Here is a 19,378-nt window from a genome sequence, read left to right on the forward strand (position 1 = left end):
TGTTGCGTGTGTTGGCACACTACAGAAAATTTGGCAACCGGTTTTCTCCACCCTTCTCGGTTTTTCACTTGCCTGTCCATTCCCTGACATTATCCTCCCATCTTTTCCATAGTTATCATTTCCATAAAACATATGTACTGTCTGTTTAATAGTGATTACAACCATATGAGTCAAGAGAATTGGGCTACCTGTCAATAATAAGTGACTGAGATAGCTAAGTAAAGGTTTCAACACCGCAACTAAACAATCACCAAGAATGTCAAGCAACTGAAGACAGAACGAACAGCTTCAAAATGAAAACTACAATACGGTAAACTCACGACATTAGACACCAATTTCCAATCTCATCTCTGGCCTGGGAGATATTTGGGGTCAGAATCAGATGTAGCGATTGTAAGACAATCAATGTATCGTTTTCAAGGTGTTCCAGACCTGAATGTTGTCTCAATCATATGGTTGGCTACTTTCAAAAGCCGCTGTAATACACAAAATCATACTTGTACTTACTTGTAATAAATATGTTGCATATTAATGCAAAAGGTATGCAAAAGATGTCTTAATATCACAACACTTAATTATGAGTTGTGTCATATAGATACCAATATGTTATCATATGTTGTGCAATATCAAGTAACAATTCTAGAAGAAGTGATATTGTATCGCATACAATTTTTGGTGGGCCATAAGTATAACTTGCATAAATGCAGACTGTTTTGTTAAAATGGCAATGGTTGTAAATTACAATTTAAAAATGACCATGTCAAAGCATTGCGGCTTGAGTTACTTATAACCGCATTTTCTGATAAAAATCGAACAGGTTGTTTCAAAAAACTTTTGAATAAGAAAGTCTTCAATCTTTGAATAAAGAAGTCACTGTGTCAATTTAATGACTGATTCAGTGTTGCAATTTCATGCAGAAATTGATCTTTTTACCAATGCATAATCACTAAGATTCAGTTTTCACTTTTAAGTCCCAGTAGCATAAGTGAAAATAAATTGTCGTATAATTGTCATCACCCAGCCTTTCTTACCACTGTGCTTTACTGTTGCAATTTTTGTTTTCATGGAGGAAGACAGTAAGCAAATTTGCTGTGAATACAGTAACTGTTTTCCAAGTAAACATGGAGTCAGACCATGCTGTGAACTTTGGAGGAATCGATCGAGTTCAAATACGGCAAGAAAGAAAGGATATACCATGCGGTAATATATAGTAGGCGAATAAACGGAGCGTTAATTTTAAAGCCCTTGGATAATACTTAATTTATTACGTCACAATAAAGCATCATTCAAAAGAATCATCTTGAAATTTTCTTCTCCTTCTTGCTGAAATTTTGTGTTTACGAATCATAATTAAGTGAGGTATGGGAAAGGGTAAGACATGCTGGATATGTACCATACGATTGTTTTTTCGTAACAAAATAAATATGTGCGCCGGTACGTACCTTCATATTGGTCCGACTTGTTTGTGTCTCGGCCTCGAAGGTTATGGTGCCCCTTCTCTCCTTCTTCACGGAGAGTGTCTGCACCAGGGTCGGCGGGTCTCCGTCTGTGGCCTCGGTCTTGATGCTGATGGGTCCCACGGCCCCGTGGTGGATGTGTGTGTGGTAGGAGCGGGAGAAGCCGGAGGGATGCGGGGAGTTGGAGCCTCCGTCCGAGTCTCTACAGTACACCACTCCGCTCTGAGACACATGGATGCTGGGCGCACACCCCATGGCGACTACACCTCATGGCAGCGCGGCCGGGCGGCACTCCCACACACAACCGCCGTCACCTGCACACAGCACAGCCACAAAACACGTCAGCTCAAGGAAACCTCCCTGGTCCTCTCTATATTGGAGGGAAAAAAATTCTGCCAGCCCGAATATAATTGATTTCTGCCGGGTCTGGAAGGAAGGAGGAGGATCAGTATCGCCCGGCCCCTCTCCCCATCTGATATCTGCGGGTCGTCAGCCGCCTATCTCACGGGTCTAAACTCGGGCAAACTATCGATAAACGGACAGATCTATCACTCTGACGGCTGGCCGACGAAAATCGATGTTTCTCGGCGGTTCACCGTGGCGCCCCGGCCGGCAGTATGGTGCGGGAAGGAGACAGGCGCAGCCCCAGCTAACGGGTTAAATCTCTGGCCTGCTCGCAATCATAACAACCGCGGACTTTGGCCTGCCGCGGTTTACACAAAGGGAACCACCTACCCTAAATCCGTCCAGCCACAGAACAGCCTGGAAAATACAAGCAGTGCCCCACAATCGGTCCTTAGAGCGGAATATTCCCCGGTAATTGGAGATAAATTGGCAGAAACAGCAGCAACAATACCGCGCCGGGCTCGTCTGACACTTCACTCGCAATAACACAGAACCGACCAATCAGCGCGCCGGACCGGCGTCACGTGACGAGAAAGTGACGTCAGTGGTACAAGAAGTTTGATTGGAACAATATGATGAACAGGTGGTGGTCTCAGCAACGGGAAAATAAAACACACGGACCGCACAACCAGACATGCTGAGAAATGCACATTAAGAACATTAACGTCGCGTTCTGGTTGGAAAAGGGAAGATGTCAGCCGATTGCTGACCGCTGGATTTTGTTATTCCACAGGCTGTGACGTTGGTGAAGCTTATGACGTAATACGTTCGGGGTTTGGGTCCAAGTGCACTGCGTGTGGCAGCGTCCGATATATTTGTCTCGCGTTCTTTCTTTCCATGCTTTCTTTCTCTTTCTCTCTCTCTCTCAAATCTCTCTTTTTTTATGCACATAGCTATTCCACCCGTGGACAACTCGTTCGGTTAATGCATGAGCATTAACTCTATATAACCGAGGGATGTTCATGAATATCCGAGGACCATTCCTTGAATTTTCTCTGGAAAAAATCTTTTCTATGGTAACGTTAGATAAAGTCAGTCATCTCGTTATTTACTTCAATCTCAAATTTCCCACTATATATCGGCACTTTGGGGTAACAGTGCGCAGTTGTGCTGAACTCTGCTTACATTCACGCTACGTAACGTTTCTTAGAAAAAACAGGTGTTTTCAGGGAAAATTCAAGATGATATCGGCCGATGACAGGGGCGAATGATCCTCGGATATTCACGAACACCCCTCCGAGAGAGAGAGAGAGAGAGAGAGAGAGAGAGAGAGAGAGAGAGAGGTGTAAACGAGAAAATAACATTATTTGATGAATTACGAAATCGGCGCCAATCGACGTAAACCTGTTGCCTGAATTTGTGACTTTTTTAAGATTAAAAAAAAAATTGCTATTGACAAAATGCACAAATGGTCACAAAACGGCGCAATCACTGCAAATTTCTTTTTGAAGAAACTTTGTACATTGGTTTTGACTCAGGGGCATCACAGTGATTTCCAATAAAAAATATCTTGCATCTGATTTGGAACTGAAACTGAGAATGTAACGTTACCATTTTGTTTGTTGAGGTCAAGTATGAGTGTTTTACCCGTGCGGCCCCTGTAGGGAAGGTGAGGCGGAAATTCGCAAAGTCGCCGCAATTTCCCAACGCAATCTGGCGCAGTCCAGCGCGATACCCGCTGTTTTCACACTTCAACTTCAACTTGGTTTACCCCCAGATAACCCCGCGAGGAGCAAAGTAGGGGGGGGGAGGTCCCAGGCTAAGGCGGGCAGGCCTCCAGCCTGGCGCGGTATGACTCAACGGTGCCGAGCCGTAACAACCGCGCCAGGCAGGGCGTTCCACTCGGGGATTGTGCGGGGAAAGTATGAATATTTGTAAGAGTCTGTCCGGGCGTTATGTGGTTGAAATTTGAGCGTGTGGCTCCCCCGGGTGCGCCCCTGAGCTGGTTTCAGTAGACTATCTGTGTTAATATTGATATAGTTATTGACTAGTTTATAGAAAAAGGTTACTCCTCCTTTCAGAGAGAAGGGGCCACTGCAGGTCACTGAGCATTTGTGTCACGCTGCTAGTCCGCACAGTCTTTTTTTTTCATTTGTTTGCTCATAAATGAAACTGTGAAGCCGGGTCCATTTCTATCGGCGATCGAATCAAATATCGACATCTCCAAGCAGGGTTTTTTTTTTTTCATGAATAGCGGGAGGCGAACGACAAGAAACGCCTGCAACATTAGTAAAAATTCTCGCCCGCTTTCATCTGCTTGGAGATTGGCTTCCAGTGTCACTCTTTCCCGCCAGGCGCAGCGCTTGTGTCACGCGTCTCTATATCACGCGATACGTCATAAGCGCCTAGCCTAGCTGGAAAGGATGCCAATATTGCTTTCTTTTTCCAGGCAATAAACCTTAGATCCCAGGAACTTTTTTATTTTTCATTTTTATCTCCATGAAAAAAGACTTTTTCATGGAGAATTGGAGATATTGTTTTGAGTGAGCATGCTTGTGTGTTTGCGTGCGTGTATGTTTGTGCGTCCGGATGCTTAATGTCAGCATAACTGAAGAACGTCTAAATGGATTGTTATGATATTTGGTGTGTGGGTAGGTGTTAGGAGGAGAAAGGTCAAGGTCGAGTTTGGGCCCCCTGGTATGGGTCACTGGAACTGCAATGGCGTATTTGTCAAAATCTTCCAAGGAGAATAACTGAAGAAAGGAGCAACAGTTATCATGTTATTTACAATGCAGGTAGCTTAGAGAGAGATGTACACAAATTGCAAATTATGCAAATTGATACTTAATTTGCATAAGTAATGAGGAAAATCTATATGTCCATTGTAGGCATGCTATGACAGCTGGCACCTGTTGGTTTCGAAACTGGTTTTAAATTAGTTTGGCTGTTCAGCACGCACAGCCAGGGCTGCCCAACTAGCCTGTTGCTATAACAAAGGGCTTGCCCTGCTGACAAAGGCAAGATATTACAATGGGATTTTGTCATGGACAGGATAACGAGCTACAACAAAGTCCATGTACAAAAAAAACTATTGTATCCTAATGCTGTAGATCTATCTACTTCTTTCTGTAAAGCATCTTATCTTTTGTCGTTCTCTCTATATATACATATCTCCCGGGATGATATTTCTTCATTTTCACACACCTATTATCATTCTTCCTGTCGTTAATTTACAAAGGGCCTAACGTTACATAAAAAAACGCCGGGGCGCTTCCGCAGGCTCTGACGACGTCGGCTCTGCTTTCGTAACAGGACAGGAAACCCAAGCAATATTCTGTAAAATCGGATTATGACAGTCAATTTATTTAGTCATTTCTATACATGATTACTTCAAACAGCACTATCAGTGAGTATCACAATGTATAACGACGTCCATGATGTAAAAATACGACGTTGTTTTGATGTGAGAACTCACTGAAAATCGGAGTTTTTGTATGCTCGCGAAATCAAGGGGATCATCGTACGATACGATTTTGCGCGGTTTTAAAATCCTAAAAGTATGAAGTTATTACGGAAATGTGCTTAACAGTGTTGGTAAATGTCACTTCCATAAAGATTTCAGCATTTTTTAATTTCCATTTTTTGGTCCTTAATATTGCTTTGGTTGCCTTTATTTTAACAACGCCCATCCTCAGCCTCCTTCGCAGGCTCTCTGACGGGCTCCGGCGTTTATTTTCAAGGGGAGCGCTGATTCGCGATCTTCAACAAATCGGGGCCAGGTTCTTTTGCTGGAGGAGTCCTACTTGCCGACTCACAGAGTGAGGATTACTCCTAATCTCCAAGCAGATCCACACCGGGCGCGAAAATCGTATATATAATGCTAGCCAGAGAAGGTCCAGTCAGCCAGAGAGGGTCCAATCAGCCCTGGCTGACTGGACCTTCTCTGGCTAGCATATACGATTTTCGCGCCCGGTGTGGATCTGCTTGGAGATTAGATTACTCCAGCAAAAGAACCTGGCCTGCAAAGGAGGCTAGCCCACCTCCATAACGTTTGATGTTCAATTACCTCCGTGAAGAATGGAGGTTATGTTTTCGGGAGCGTTCGTTCGTGTGTCTGTATGTTTCTCAGTGTCAACACGATAACTTGAAAAGGCATACATGGATTGTTTTGATATTTGGCACGAGGGTAGGTCTTGATGAGACCTCCAAATGAATACATTTTGTATCCATTAGCGGCTTATTTTGGGATTGCAGCGGAACGTCTGGTTTTGATATCTCGTGCTCTGGACAAGCTATGGTCACGACCTTTGGGTGGTAGATAGCTCTACATACATACATACATACATACATACATACATACTACATACATACATACATACGTACATACATACATACATACAAACATACATATATACATACATGTTACGAACATACATACATACAAACGCTACCAAAAGCTTTCTTTCTTGGCGATGGCACGGAGGTTCAAGATAGTCTATCTAACCTCCTTGGCGAAGCTAATAACAGTGGAACAGCATGCTAATTGCAACACTTACTACAAACATTCACGTTAGTCAAAGTTTCCTATTTTGTAGTGTAAAGGCTTGTTTTTGTCCATTTTAGATCTAATCCAATCTTCGATGTGTTTCTTGAACATTGGCGGTGACGCCAAACAGGTTATCACAATGACTTGCTAGGTAATCTAAGCTGCACCCTCACTCACGGCAAGGTTAAGGTATTCGCGTGCACGGTTGTGATTAGTCTGTTACAGCTGAAAAGGGAATTGTTAGTCCGCTTTTCTTGGAATGGCTGATCACAGCGGTAGATAGTGTGACTTTACAACAGTATTCGTCTGATACAACTATGAGAATATTGTTATAGCTCGTTATGCTGTCCATTGTAATGTCTTGTCTTTGTCAGCAGGGCTAGCTCTTTGTAATAGCCTCAGGCTAGTTGGGCAGCCCTGGCTGTGTGTCCAAAACACCCAAACCAATAAATAGATAAATGAAAACTATGAGGGGTTTGTATACCAGCAGTCTTGTCACGATAAGTACTGCATATATTTGCATATATTTATATTCCGCTGTCACGTTATATCACATCATCACGAATTCCACTGTACATCAATGGAGCCGCTGTCATTCTTAAGTGGAGCCCAGCATACATCGTCACGAATCCGGGTTTACCACGTCTTTAGTAGCGTGCTTAGTCCTGTGGTTAGCGATCCTGCCTCTGGAACTAGAAGCCCCGGGTTCGAGCCCGGTTGTGTCGCTCGCCCGACTTGCACGCTACCGGAAAGGGTCGCAGTCCTTATGACGGGACGTTAAGCTGTGGTCCACTGTTCGTTGTGCTTGTCGAAAAGAGCTAGCCTAGTTGGGGAATTTCCCCGGTACAGTGAACCTGTAAATATTGTACATAGCGTCTGTCTTCCCTGTCACGACCAGTGGAAGATTAGCTCATCTGTTCATTGAGTTCATTTGAGCTAAACTGGTTAGAGATCACTTTCCTTTCCTTTCGGTTTGCTCCGGTGGGTTTGCTGAATTGATTTGCTAGTTCCAGGAAAAATGTCGGGTTCGTGACAGGTAATTTCATGCCGATGATCATGAAAGTCAGATCCCGACGGCGCATGAAAATCAAGTCAAGTCAAAACCTTTGTTCAGTCTCGACGGTTCGTTCGCCCGTAAGATAGTGGATCATATTAGTATAGGTGGACTGGTAATAACCATATTTGGATGTGCCGCTGTAGATCGTGTTTCAACCTTAATAAGGAGCGATACAGCCCGAATCTTGTTTGAACGTTCTTTGCTCAAGAGGAGCTCTAATAGGCCTGCAGGGCGCTTTTCATTGAGATCTATTCCTTCTTCATTTTCTTTGACCAAGACGCTTGGATGGTATTCCTGAGAAGTTGCATTTTACGGTAACAAAATTACGTTTTTAGTTCCTGTGCAGTAAAAACAGCTCGTACCCTCCGATGATTTCTATACTTTGAACATAACAGAGTTTTCAAAATGGCATTTTACACGACCGTTATACTTTCCAAGGGCTCCTTGAATCGCTCATGTGTGTCTATGTGACCCGTGTTACGCAAAATGTTTTGTTTTTCAAAAACTCGCCCATCTCTTGAAATAGCCTTGCGGTGATTGACGTCAGATTTCCAAAGATAACACGGACCAGGGTTACAGGTTTTATGGACAAGCGCTGGCAGGGAACCGGAGAATAGGCGGAGACCGACCTTTCAGTACAAAGGTCAGAACAGCACAGGTAATCATGATGATTGCGGCATTCTTTAGCCTGGACAGACTGTGATTCAGGAAGCAGAACTCAAAGAGATGAAAAAAGAAAGGATCATCATCAAAACAAATCCCTACTTTTCATTCAGTATTTTTTCCTAAATCTCGACAGAGATTATAAGGGAAAGAGCTTGAAACGAACAAGACAGGAAAGGCGATTGGAAGAAAGATTCACGTTGATAAAGGGACCATTCCGGAACAGGGCGAGCGTGTTCAATGACAAGTGCAGGCAGAGAACCAGAAAATAGCCGGAGACCGACCTTTCATTGCCAAGGACGGGACAGCACGGGTAATGATGGTGATTATGGCATTCTTCAGCCTGGAGAGACTGTGATTCAGGAAGCAGAACCCAAAGAGACTTAAAAAGGACATGACCATTATCAATGCCGATACCTACTTTTGATTCAATGTTGTTTAATCACGACAGAGATTGTAAGGGATATATTTGGAAGCGGACAGGACAGGACAGGTGATTGAATGAAAGATTCGCGTTTATTTCACGGACCATTTCGTAACATGAGTAACTTGTCTGATGCGTGCGAGCGTGTACAATGACAAGTGCGGGCAGGGAACCGGAGAATGGGCGGAGACCAACCTTTCAATACCAAGGACAGGACGGCACGGGTAATCATGATGATTGTGGCGTTCTTCTATTCTCCAAGCAGATCTGTTACATCGGTGGCAATTACAGTATCCAAAGGGCAAAAGCAGCATTATCGGCCACTGATACTGCTTCGATATCATAGATCTGCTTGGAGCTTAGCATTCTTTAGTCTGGGGAGACCTTGATTCAGGACGCGGAACTCAAAGTGATTTGAAGGACAGGACCGCCCACAAAATACGGAGAGTCACGCGTCTGTGTGACCAGTCTTACTTATGTAAAGCCTCCGGTGTGTTTCCTAAAACCTCGTTATGATTAGTCTCCAACCAGCCCCAATGGATTGCAAAGACCGTATCCAACTGGAAGAAAGAGCTTGTAATGCAAAACGTACTTCCTCTGCCAGTTTGATACGGTCTTTATGCAACCTATAGATCTGCTTGGAGATTAGTTATGATAGCGTGATCTTCTTCTTTGATCTTCAGAGAAACTCTTTACGTGGGTAGCCTCCTTCGCAGACTTCCTAGAACGGCGGCGTATATATTTGGGGGAGGGGTGACGCGATTTCTTATACAGGCCAGTAGAAAGGGGAAGGGGTACTCTCCAGGCAGAGGAGTGGTTCCGGCAGGTTTTTGACGTGTTTTTAGGCGTTTTCGTCGGGCTTTCTACTTTGTCATTTTTTTTTGTATAGCCAACCCACACCTCTGCCCGCACTGACCTCGGGGCAGGACAAACCTATTTACTTCCATTGTGGGTTGGCTATACAAAAAAAAATGACAAAGTAGAAAGCCCGACAAAAACACCTAAAAACACGTCAAAAACCTGCCGGAAATATATCCCTCATAATATCCTTCATCATTAAAAAATATTGAACCAAAAGTAGGGATTGGTATTGAAGATCCTTTCTTCTTTTTTTGAGTCTCTTTGAGTTCTGCTTCCTGAACCACAGTCTCTCCAGGCTGAAGAATGCCATAATCATCATGATTATCCGTACCGTCCTGGCCTTAGTACTGAAAGGTCAGTCTCCGCCTATAGGAGATACGCTTCACACGACTTTCCTCACCCCATCCAGGTGTAGAAATTGATTTTTTTAAATTGCCCTCTGTGCGTGGCACTGTTGAAATAACTTGAGTGCAGTGCCACGTCGCCCTTGTCTGTAAAAAAAAACCTCCTTGTATTTATCTTTTAATTCATTTATTGGTTTTGCTGTTCAACTAGCCCGTTGCTATTACAGAGGGCTAGTCCTGCTGACATGACAAGGACAAGACAGTACATTGGATCCTTGTATAGATGGACTCCAGCGCATTAACGCTGCCACAAGCGATTGAAGTGGCACGGAGAGCGGAAAGACAGCGGAGATGGGAATATGACGTGTGCCTGAAAGGTTAACGAACGGTAATTGAACCATGCTGTGTTACTGAAAAGGTGAGTGGCCCACATCGGGGGATTTCCCGTACGTCTGAGCGTGCGCAGTACGCCGCGCGTCCTCACGACACAACCACGGGCTAAGTGTGCGCGTGTCAGGCGGAATACAACAAAGCTCATAAACAGCGCTTCGGCGTGTCAAACTCCAGCGCTTCGTGTCAAACTTGATGACAGGCATACATAAATAGACACATAAACATTGCCCCAGCAACACAACAGTGGGTCGCGGCTGGTCGGCTACGCTGTGATGTACGTACTGCAAACAGAGTTTATCTCCAAGCAGATGTAGAGAGGCGAAATCGGAATGTTTTCTGGCTACTGATGATGATGATCCACTGTATTCTGCGGCTCGGAGGTTGTGGAAACAGCCTCTGGCTGCATTCAGTCTTTCTTCATTTCTTTCCACTGTGCCTTCTTTTCTGCGACTAGCCGAAGCTCTCTGGCTACTACACCAGGTTTAGAAATACAGCACAGTTTGACGGTAGTTGGGGACGAAGGTACCCGTGGTTTAAGCAAGCGAATTGTTTTGAGCCAGCGGTCACTACGGAGGCTGGTACTCAGGATAGTACGAAGGTTTATGACGTCATGAATATACTCTTATACGACCATTTCTGCGCTCTTCCCTCGTGACTTCACGAAACTGATTGATTTGATTATCTTCTGATGGATTCATGGAATGACAATTCGTGTAATTTCCAAGCAGATGCAGAAAGGCAAAGTCTTGAATTTTCTAAAGAGGGGCTTTCCTACATATTTCTAGAAAGGCCCTCTGCTATACGGAACCGCGGGCTTGAGAAACGTTACGATTTTTATTTGCCTTTCTACATCTGCTAGGAGATTACATAGAGAGTCATTCATGCAATGGCAACCTAATCTCCAAGCAGATCCAGCCCGGTATTGGACCCTCTCTGGCTGACTGGACCTTCTCTGGCTAGCATACTACGATTTTCGCGCCCGGTGTGGATCTGCTTCGAGATTAATGGCAACCGACTTCCCTGAATTACAAACTATCATATCATGAGGGAAGAGCGCTAGAAATTGTCCGTTAAACGCGCTAGGCGCTGTGCCGTATTTCTAAAACATTCTGAAAACTTGTACACCAAAATCAGAAAACAGCGCTAGCACATCAAGTGGGCTTGGAAAGATAGTAGAAACTGGTCCAATGGGGGGGGGGGGTAATTTACCAGAGGAGTTGGTCAGTAATAGGTTGTCTGTGGGAGAGTACTGTAAATCTTGAAATGTTCGCGGTGGTTTTATTTTCATGGTGACCTCTCAACCTAAAAATCATGACGCCGCGAATCTGCGTTACCAATGTAGGAATTCACAGTATAGTATACAAATGCGTATGAAAACCGAAAGCCAAACAAAGCCGGCGACCTTCGAATGCCCTTTCTCGGCTTTCTTTGTAGAGCGGCAAAAATCAGATCTGATCCCCCGGTACGCCAAAATGTACGCACAAGGCCGACGCGTTTGTTTCCTTACGTAAGTCTTCACATCAAAGATCTTAGATCATTCAAGTTACGCACATCTACAGCTACATCCTCTCAAAATGACACCACCAAACTCCTTAAAGATAAGGCAAAAACGTCCACCCACCTGTTTCATTCTCATACGCGAAGAAAGACTCACAAGAGGATGTGTGACGTAACGCGCCAAGTTTATGACGTCATGAATATACTCTTATACCTCTTGTTAGTCATAGGAAGGCCAGTGGATTCGCGGGCTTTTTCCGTTTATGACGTCACTAAGACGTGGAGACGCAAGGTATTGTATCTGTCATATATAGAACACACTGATCCAGAACGTAATATGTGTTTCTGCTTATGACGTCATTAAGATGTAGTATTCTATAAGGTTGTCCCATTTGGGACTTAACAAACATATTATATCATTTTTGTCATATGTAGTGTTATATATACACTGTTCCAGAACGTAATATGCATAAGTGTGACTCCAGGTGATCAACTTGTTCGTTTTATTGTTTAAGACATCTTTTCTATTGAATTTTCAGGCGGCTGGGTGGCCCATAGCCTCCAAAGCAGGCTCTGAGCCGGTTTTTTTGTGGGCTAAATAATACACCTTTTGCAGCCAGCCCGTAACTATCAGCCACCCCTGTAACCATTTTACCGGCAGAATTGGTACGGGGGTGGCTGATGGTTACGGGCTGGCTGCAAAAGGTGTATTATTTAGCCCCCAAAAAAGCCGGCTCAGAGCCTGCTATGGAGGCTAGGTGGCCCATTCAATTCTGTCGAATTGATTCAGCAATAAAAGCAATAAAATCATCAGTATCACAAAGAAAATGAACTTGTAAATGACGCAGCTGATCATGAGTGCCTGCTGGCAACGCTTTACGCTAAATTCATGATGTCAGATTCTTGCATCACAGTTTGTTCTCCTCAAGTAGGGAGCCTCCTAGATGAATCGTTAAAAAGTGCAATATTATAAGAAAGGCTTGCTATTGAGAATACATGTCGCAAAAACACGCGTAAACAATGAGAGTCGGAACCTTACATCTGCTTAATGATTAAATGCTGCCACCTTGCAGGTTTCTTTAAAACTGCAGGCAACAACCTACTGACGGCACCATGATTTATTTTAAACGCTCTTACCCAAAGATGCCACAAATAATCTTCTAGAGTAATTCAGTCTCCTTAAAAGTAATAGAAGTTGCCATACTTTGTTGTATCTCATACAACGTTTACGCTATGGAGTTATTTATAAAACCCATTTGCGTTGAATGGTTTGTTCCCTTTAACCCCCTGCCTCAAATGGTTTGTTTCAAAAGGTCAGAGTTGACGAACGTGTTTCTCTGTTTTCGTCTGTGACTTTCCCAGTTTTATGAAAATTTATTCCTTGTGAGAAGCATGTCTGCTTTGGCAAGACTTCCTGGGACGGTGATACGCCACGTCGTGCGACGTTACTCTCAAGTCAGACGGATTCACAGACTTCCAATCGTTGGAAACACGGTAAAGTCAAAAGTTCGTGTCGTCTGTTTTAGGGGGAGGGGGGCATGCACCTTTCACGGCAGTAGCACTTTACACCAAACGTTATTTTCCGGTTTCCTCACTCGACTTTTGAACACCCACATAAACCCACCATGACAGTTGAGTGGAAGAATTCAACAACGAAGAGCGGTCTAAACTGGAACAGTCCTACCTGACCGAACTCTACTCTACTCTACTCATAAGAACCCACCACACTTATCGAAAAAAGTAGGGTTCCTTCCCGGTGTGAGTGGATCAAATACATCTGTCCGGATATGCAGCTTGTACTGTTCAGTGCAAACCTGGTGTGTTACGCCATGAGGTGTTTTACAGGATATGCAATACAAACAAACAAATAAACAAAACAATATTATCCACATCTACACAAAGCTAGACAAGTCCCCGCATGGGGCATAGCACCTAGGACAAAAGTAGAGGCCTTTAATACTCATCTGTGTCCGGTGTTGGTGGAGCATATTTGTAATAATGAAATAAAAGCTATGTTATTTTGCAGGCAGTGAAAGGCTGTCGAGTTTTACAGCAATGTGCAACCTTTAGAACCCCATATAACATCAGGATGTGCAGTGATCAACAAAGCAACAGGTGAGTTTTATTGAATTTTATTAAGTATTTTTTTTTAAATTGTAAAATCTCATCCCATACTAGGTAGTCTTTTGTAAGGTAGATCAGTCTCGTAGAATGGTTGTTGTTGCCATGTAGCAGAAGATGTCATAAGCCTTACAGTTAAGTTACACTGTACAATTCTTGTGCAATAACGTTTCCATAGTTACATACAACCTAATGATGTCTAAACCATCTGTACAGTCAGATAGATCTGAATGAATACCACCGCATCGCTGACGACACCCTGGACGGTCTGGCGGAGTACCTGGAGGATCTGGGTGACCAGGACTACTGTCCACCTGACTACGACATACAGTTCTCTGTAAGTGCCTCTCTAGGACTACTGTCCACCTGACTACGACATACAGTTCTCTGTAAGTGTCTCTCTAGGACTACTGTCCACCTGACTACGACATACAGTTCTCTGTAAGTGTCTCTCTAGGACTACTGTCCACCTGACTACGACATACAGTTCTCTGTAAGTGCCTCTCTAGGACTACTGTCCACCTGACTAGGACATACAGTTCTCTGTAAGTGTCTCTCTAGGACTACTGTCCACCTGACTACGACATACAGTTCTCTGTAAGTGTATATGTACCTGTATCTTACTGTCAGCATTGAAGGGGATGCAATAGAAACACTGCATTGAATACTTCCTGCAACTCTACGTTGAACCTGACTAGCATATCATGGAAAATGTGGGATCATTCTTCTTACACTGTCTCGAAAAAAGAAGTCAAACCCAAATATTAAAGATAGAATTTAGTGTTAGTTTTTAGACTAGAATAGTCACATGTTACCAATTGTCTGTCCTTTCATGTTACATGTACTTGCAATTAGCCTACAGGCAAGAACTTGCAATAAACTTATTATTATAACTGTGGGTGTGAAAACACAGACAGACCAAAAACAGACCAAATTCAGAGAAGTCATATTCTTCTTAGATGCAATCAGGGAACAAACAGGACCTAGAATACTTATAGGACAGATTCCAGGCTACTCCCAGACTTCTTGATTGGAATATCATGCGAAATATAAAAAGGTATAAAGATTTGTTTTTTATCTATGAAATTTGTCTGTAAAATCGCTCAGTCACAGCAAGGTTGCCGCCTTAATGAAATGAGGGTTTGACTTGTAAGACATTGAACAGAAAAATAATTTGAAACGATATTCTAAGTACTTTTGATAAGTGAAAGAAATTTTATGGCACTGTTCTTGTTCCCCGACAGTCAGACGTCCTGACACTCAGACTAGGTGGAAACCTGGGGACGTACGTCATCAACAAACAAACACCCAACAGGCAGATCTGGCTTTCATCTCCTACCAGGTAGGGGGAGTCGTTTGTTGTTGATGTTCACCTTCTAGTGCCTAGTAGCAAATTGTAACTCTATGGCTGGTCAAGGAGTTTTAAAACAGATTTTTTTAACCTCCTTGTACCGGCTAACTCCTTACAGAGTCCGGCAAAGGCTAGGTCGTCACACATTTTCCATGACCAGAATCTTCTATTCTTCCCGTCCCTTTTATTGCTTGAAAGTTGTTGTTGTTCACCTTGTAGTGCCTAGAGGCTAGCAAGTTTCCTCGCTGTTTCAGCAGCAGGGTATGTTTTTATAGCAAGAGGTTGTAAGCCCTCACTTTTAATGTGCTGGAGGTGCCTCCTTGAACATGAGACCCCCATTTCACGTCCCTTCCAAAAGACAGGTGCAGCCCCAACCGAGATGTCCTGTCCAGGTTTCTCAATGCATAAGGGATTGAACATCTTTGAAAGGTTAACTAGCCTTGAACTTGTATGTTGAGTTTGTGGCTCCTGTGGTAGCATTTTGGGTCTGACACAGGATAACCATTTCTTTTATTTTTTTTGCCAACAAGCCCTATTAATTCCTTCCAAAACCCAAGAAACAAGGATAGAATTGATGTTGCCTTACAATAATGTATGTACTCAGTACATGAACTCTTATTATAGATGTTGTTGATTTTCCCTGTTCCAGTTCTGTGCTCAAAACATGAAATCTTATAAGGTGTTTATATTCACTGTTTCAGTGGGCCCAAGCGGTACGACTACTTTCCTGACAGAAGTGGCTGGGTGTACCGACACGACAACAATTCGCTGCACAGTCTGTTAGAGGAGGAACTATCTGCTGCACTCAAGTTAGACATCGACCTGAAACAACTACCTTACAGTGGATGGACTCATAGAAGCTGACTATGATTTTGGATCTACATGAAGTAGTAGTAGTAGTACGTGCACAGGCCAGAACTGGCCCCTTGTGTAGGGTTATACCGCCCTTTTTACGGGATGACATACCCTTTCGTTATCATTATCTACATATAGTAATGACTAATTGCAAGAACACTTGATAGGTTTTTATGAACATACATATTGTCAATTCTTTCTTTAACCTCTAGTACCCTGAAGTAGCCATTTGGCACCCAATTCGCTACTGGTTCCAGATCTAGGCAGCAGGGAGGAGGTTAAGAAGGAAAACTAAACTTTGAACTACCAACAATAGAAGAAATTGGGACTTACCCAGATCACGGAATGGACCCGTCTTTTGCTACGTCCTGGACTTAATGTTAGAGCCAAGTGACTGCAGCAATGGGTCATAAGTGCCAGATAACCTATGTCACCCCCCCCCCCCTCTCTGTTCAAGTCAGACAGTGAGCTTGAATGTACACTGCTTCCTTTCCTCCTGTTGCAAAGAAATCCAGCACCGACTCTGGAGTTTGACTTTGAAGTTATTTATTTGTAACATATCATCAAAATTAAACATGGCTTTTTCTGCATACTTTCTGTTACCAATGCCGGATGTTGAAATTAAAGCAGAGGAATAAAATAGTTGTGAAGGACTTCTGTGGGATGGACGTAAATTGGGAGGACAAATACAACATGCGTACGACTTGAACATTTTCTTTTGTTATTGGTACATGTATCCTGTATACTGTTGAAGCTAGTGAGATATATCAAAGGGTTAAACCAGCTATGCAATACAGATACAGATATCTTGATATGTATAATACATGTACTAGTACAGGTCAGCCTGGCAATGGTGCAGAGGGCAGGGCTTGTCAACTGCTGTCCTCAAAATGAATTGGGTTTATCCTCAGACCTTTGAAATGTTGAGTAAATGTGCACTCTTTATTTAACCAAGACGAGGAGATTTGCAAACTTGGACTCAACATACAACAGTAGAATTGTGGAATGGACTACATACATAGTGTAGTCTGGATACCAGACCATTTCCAGGGCCAACACAGACCAGCTCCTTGGTGCTATGACCAACATGCCTCCAAGAAAATTTTGCCACAGCAATCAGAGATGGCAGACTTCACCCCCTCCACACAACACTACGCTGTACATGCATGCACATACCCACAGAAACAAACCAAAAACGCACCTAACCCTCTTCTGGACAAGGAGATTATTTTAGTCCTAATACAGTACAACGGATTGTAATGAGATTAAGGTAAGATTCAGAATTGAAAACATAAAGTTCCGTTTACAATTTTCTTGGGTTGTGAAGAAAAGAGTCTGCTTGTCAAAGATTCGCATCAACAAATTTTTCACTGTATGAGATCCAGATTCGTGATATTTGGCAGTTTGGGAAAGATCTGTTAGGTGGCGCTTTTTCTTGTAACCAGCCCAAATGTAACGGTATGTTTTCTATGCCAATGAAAATTAGTCCCTGTTGTAAACTACGACGCGCCTTCCAACAAAGAAGGAAAAGTGTTGCTCTACCTGGGTTGGGTTCTTAACGTGCTTGAGTGGCTCATCTCAAACACGAGACCTCCAGTTTTACGCCAGGACGAGAATTATAATCAACTAGAGTTCCACGAACACATTATCTTCGCCAAATAATCAAGGGCTTATCATGGAGAGTGATTGATATTCACGTGCTTATCAACCCCTGCAAATTTGATCATGCACCATACCATTCGGAAGTTATCATGAGGCGAATGAGTCCAGTCTAGATGGGGTTAAAATCATTTGGTGGTACAGGACTAGTAATATATGTGTAGAGTGTGCTGATACAAATGTATATGTTATAACTGGTCATGAAAAAAATAAAAAGTATGTTGATATTATATGGGCCACAAAGGTTCGATATTGCAGTGTTGTAAGTTGAAAGTGATGATGAAATGGTACAGTCAATATATATGAATAGAATAAATCTTTATTCCATATCATACACATTTTGAAAGACATAGTACATGTACATGTGACTTTTCCGCACCTAGCAGTGGTGCAGTTTTGGTACAGTGTACTCTCCAAGCAGAGGAGTGGGTCTGGTTGGTTTTTGACGTGTTTTTAGGTGTTTTTGTCAGGCTTTCTATTTTGTCCCCTTTTCATTATGGTTCCGGTTCGGAATTGTTTTGACCGCCTACCTAAATAGTGCGTGAAGATAAGACGCAAATCCTAGGTTTTCTCGTTAGTTTTGACTCCCGATTTTTCGGCTATCGCTATAGCAGTGCGTTATCTTTTATATATCCTGAAAAACCCGATCTTCGTAGCGTTTTACGGTTTCCGAGTTTTGGTCGTCCGCGGGTACTTCCTGGTATTAGTGCGAGATGACGGTAACGCGGCTTTGTCACCTGATTACCCGAATCGTGCGTTCTATGTGCGTTTTGCGTGGTTTCGTACCATCGGGGATTGCGGAAAACGTATCCTCACGATTTTTTTTCATTTTTCCTAATTGCACAGACAGAATGATGGACTTTATTTCCATATCAGTCATTATCCTAGGAAAACTTTTATTTTCCTTCCAGCGGCCTTGGAAGAATGCCCTAAAAATAGCAGTTTTGGGGATGAAAATTGCTTTTAGTGACGGTTTTCACTAAAAATGACGTTTCCACAGAAAATATCAAATTCGTCTGTCGTTCGAAGATAAGTCACCCCTATCCATCAGAAACATTGAATCGGCCGAAAAGGGATGTTTGGAAAAGCGCTATTGCCTTTCTGGGAACAAGTCAGGTCGGCCCCGAATTTTGAAAAAAAACTCCGAACCGAGACCTTATGTCGCCAATCGTGGTGAACAAAAATGCTAAAAATGAACGCGTTAAAAACCAGCAGGACCTACACCTCTGCTTGGTGGATAGTTTATTTATTTGACCTACATGTACGTTTATGCAAGGCAATCTGTTTACATGACCTGACACTGTCCCATGTCCCATAATGAAATGCAGTGGGTTAACCAACTTTCCTCTCTAATTATGCAAATTAGCTCCTGATTTGCATAATTAATCATTGATTATGTTAAGCACCATCTGAGCTCTGTAAATATCAAATATCACGACGATCTGTCGACCCCTTCTCAAGTTATTCATGTCCGAATGTCAAAACAAAAACACCCACTGCAGTTCTTAACAAGCCGCTAGGGGGCCCAAATTTACAGAACTTACTTTCTGTGGCATGAACTATCTACCACACAAAAATCATGACCATAGCACTTTCAGAAAACATGCCTCCAGATTTTGAAGCTCTGTTGCAGTACCGTAGGTACCCGCTAGAAGGCCCATTATCGAACTTGACCTTCCTTTCTGTAAACCCTACCCATCCATTAAATATCATACAGATCCATCAACAGCTTCTTGAGTTATGCTGGCGACATACAAATACACATCCACACAAAGCCCGCTGCAGTACCGACGGAAAATACAAGG

General features: G+C 43.1%; 2 protein-coding genes across 8 annotated transcripts in view; one reads left to right on the plus strand and one right to left on the minus strand.

Moving 5' to 3' along the window:
• LOC136428948 (high affinity cAMP-specific and IBMX-insensitive 3',5'-cyclic phosphodiesterase 8B-like) overlaps window positions 1-11,744 on the minus strand; it is a 72,605-nt gene extending 60,861 nt beyond the window's left edge. For 2 of the 7 annotated variants that reach the window (XM_066418795.1, XM_066418793.1), the window contains exons 1-2: window positions 2,193-2,353; window positions 1,443-1,771 (exon numbers count right to left, since the gene is read on the minus strand). In XM_066418795.1, the coding sequence (XP_066274892.1) occupies window positions 1,443-1,712 (270 nt within the window). In that variant the 5' untranslated portion in view covers window positions 1,713-1,771; window positions 2,193-2,353. Of the gene's footprint in view, window positions 1-1,442; window positions 1,772-2,192; window positions 2,357-11,711 lie in introns of those variants that run through there. The other 5 variants (XM_066418800.1, XM_066418799.1, XM_066418797.1 and 2 more) reach the window with 3 other exon arrangements.
• Window positions 11,745-12,886: 1,142 nt separating this feature from the next.
• On the plus strand, window positions 12,887-16,623 carry LOC136428953 (frataxin, mitochondrial-like). Its single transcript, XM_066418802.1, has 5 exons — window positions 12,887-13,081; window positions 13,614-13,702; window positions 13,925-14,045; window positions 14,953-15,050; window positions 15,761-16,623. The coding sequence occupies exons 1-5, from the start codon at window positions 12,980-12,982 to the stop codon at window positions 15,921-15,923; spliced, it is 573 nt and encodes a 190-aa protein (XP_066274899.1). The 5' UTR covers window positions 12,887-12,979; the 3' UTR covers window positions 15,924-16,623.
• The last annotated feature ends 2,755 nt before the right edge of the window (window positions 16,624-19,378 follow it).

Source organism: Branchiostoma lanceolatum, chromosome 2 (genome assembly GCF_035083965.1).
Source record: "Branchiostoma lanceolatum isolate klBraLanc5 chromosome 2, klBraLanc5.hap2, whole genome shotgun sequence".
Classification (NCBI taxonomy): domain Eukaryota; kingdom Metazoa; phylum Chordata; class Leptocardii; order Amphioxiformes; family Branchiostomatidae; genus Branchiostoma; species Branchiostoma lanceolatum.

Excerpts from the sequence above, each read along its gene's own strand:
- LOC136428953 (XM_066418802.1), top strand. The coding sequence starts at position 12,980 with ATGTCTGCTTTGGCAAGACTTCCTGGGACGGTGATACGCCACGTCGTG. Across the intron at positions 13,082-13,613 it reads TTCCAATCGTTGGAAACACG|GCAGTGAAAGGCTGTCGAGT; the intron begins GTAAAGTCAAAA and ends GTTATTTTGCAG. Across the intron at positions 14,046-14,952 it reads ACTACGACATACAGTTCTCT|TCAGACGTCCTGACACTCAG; the intron begins GTAAGTGCCTCT and ends GTTCCCCGACAG.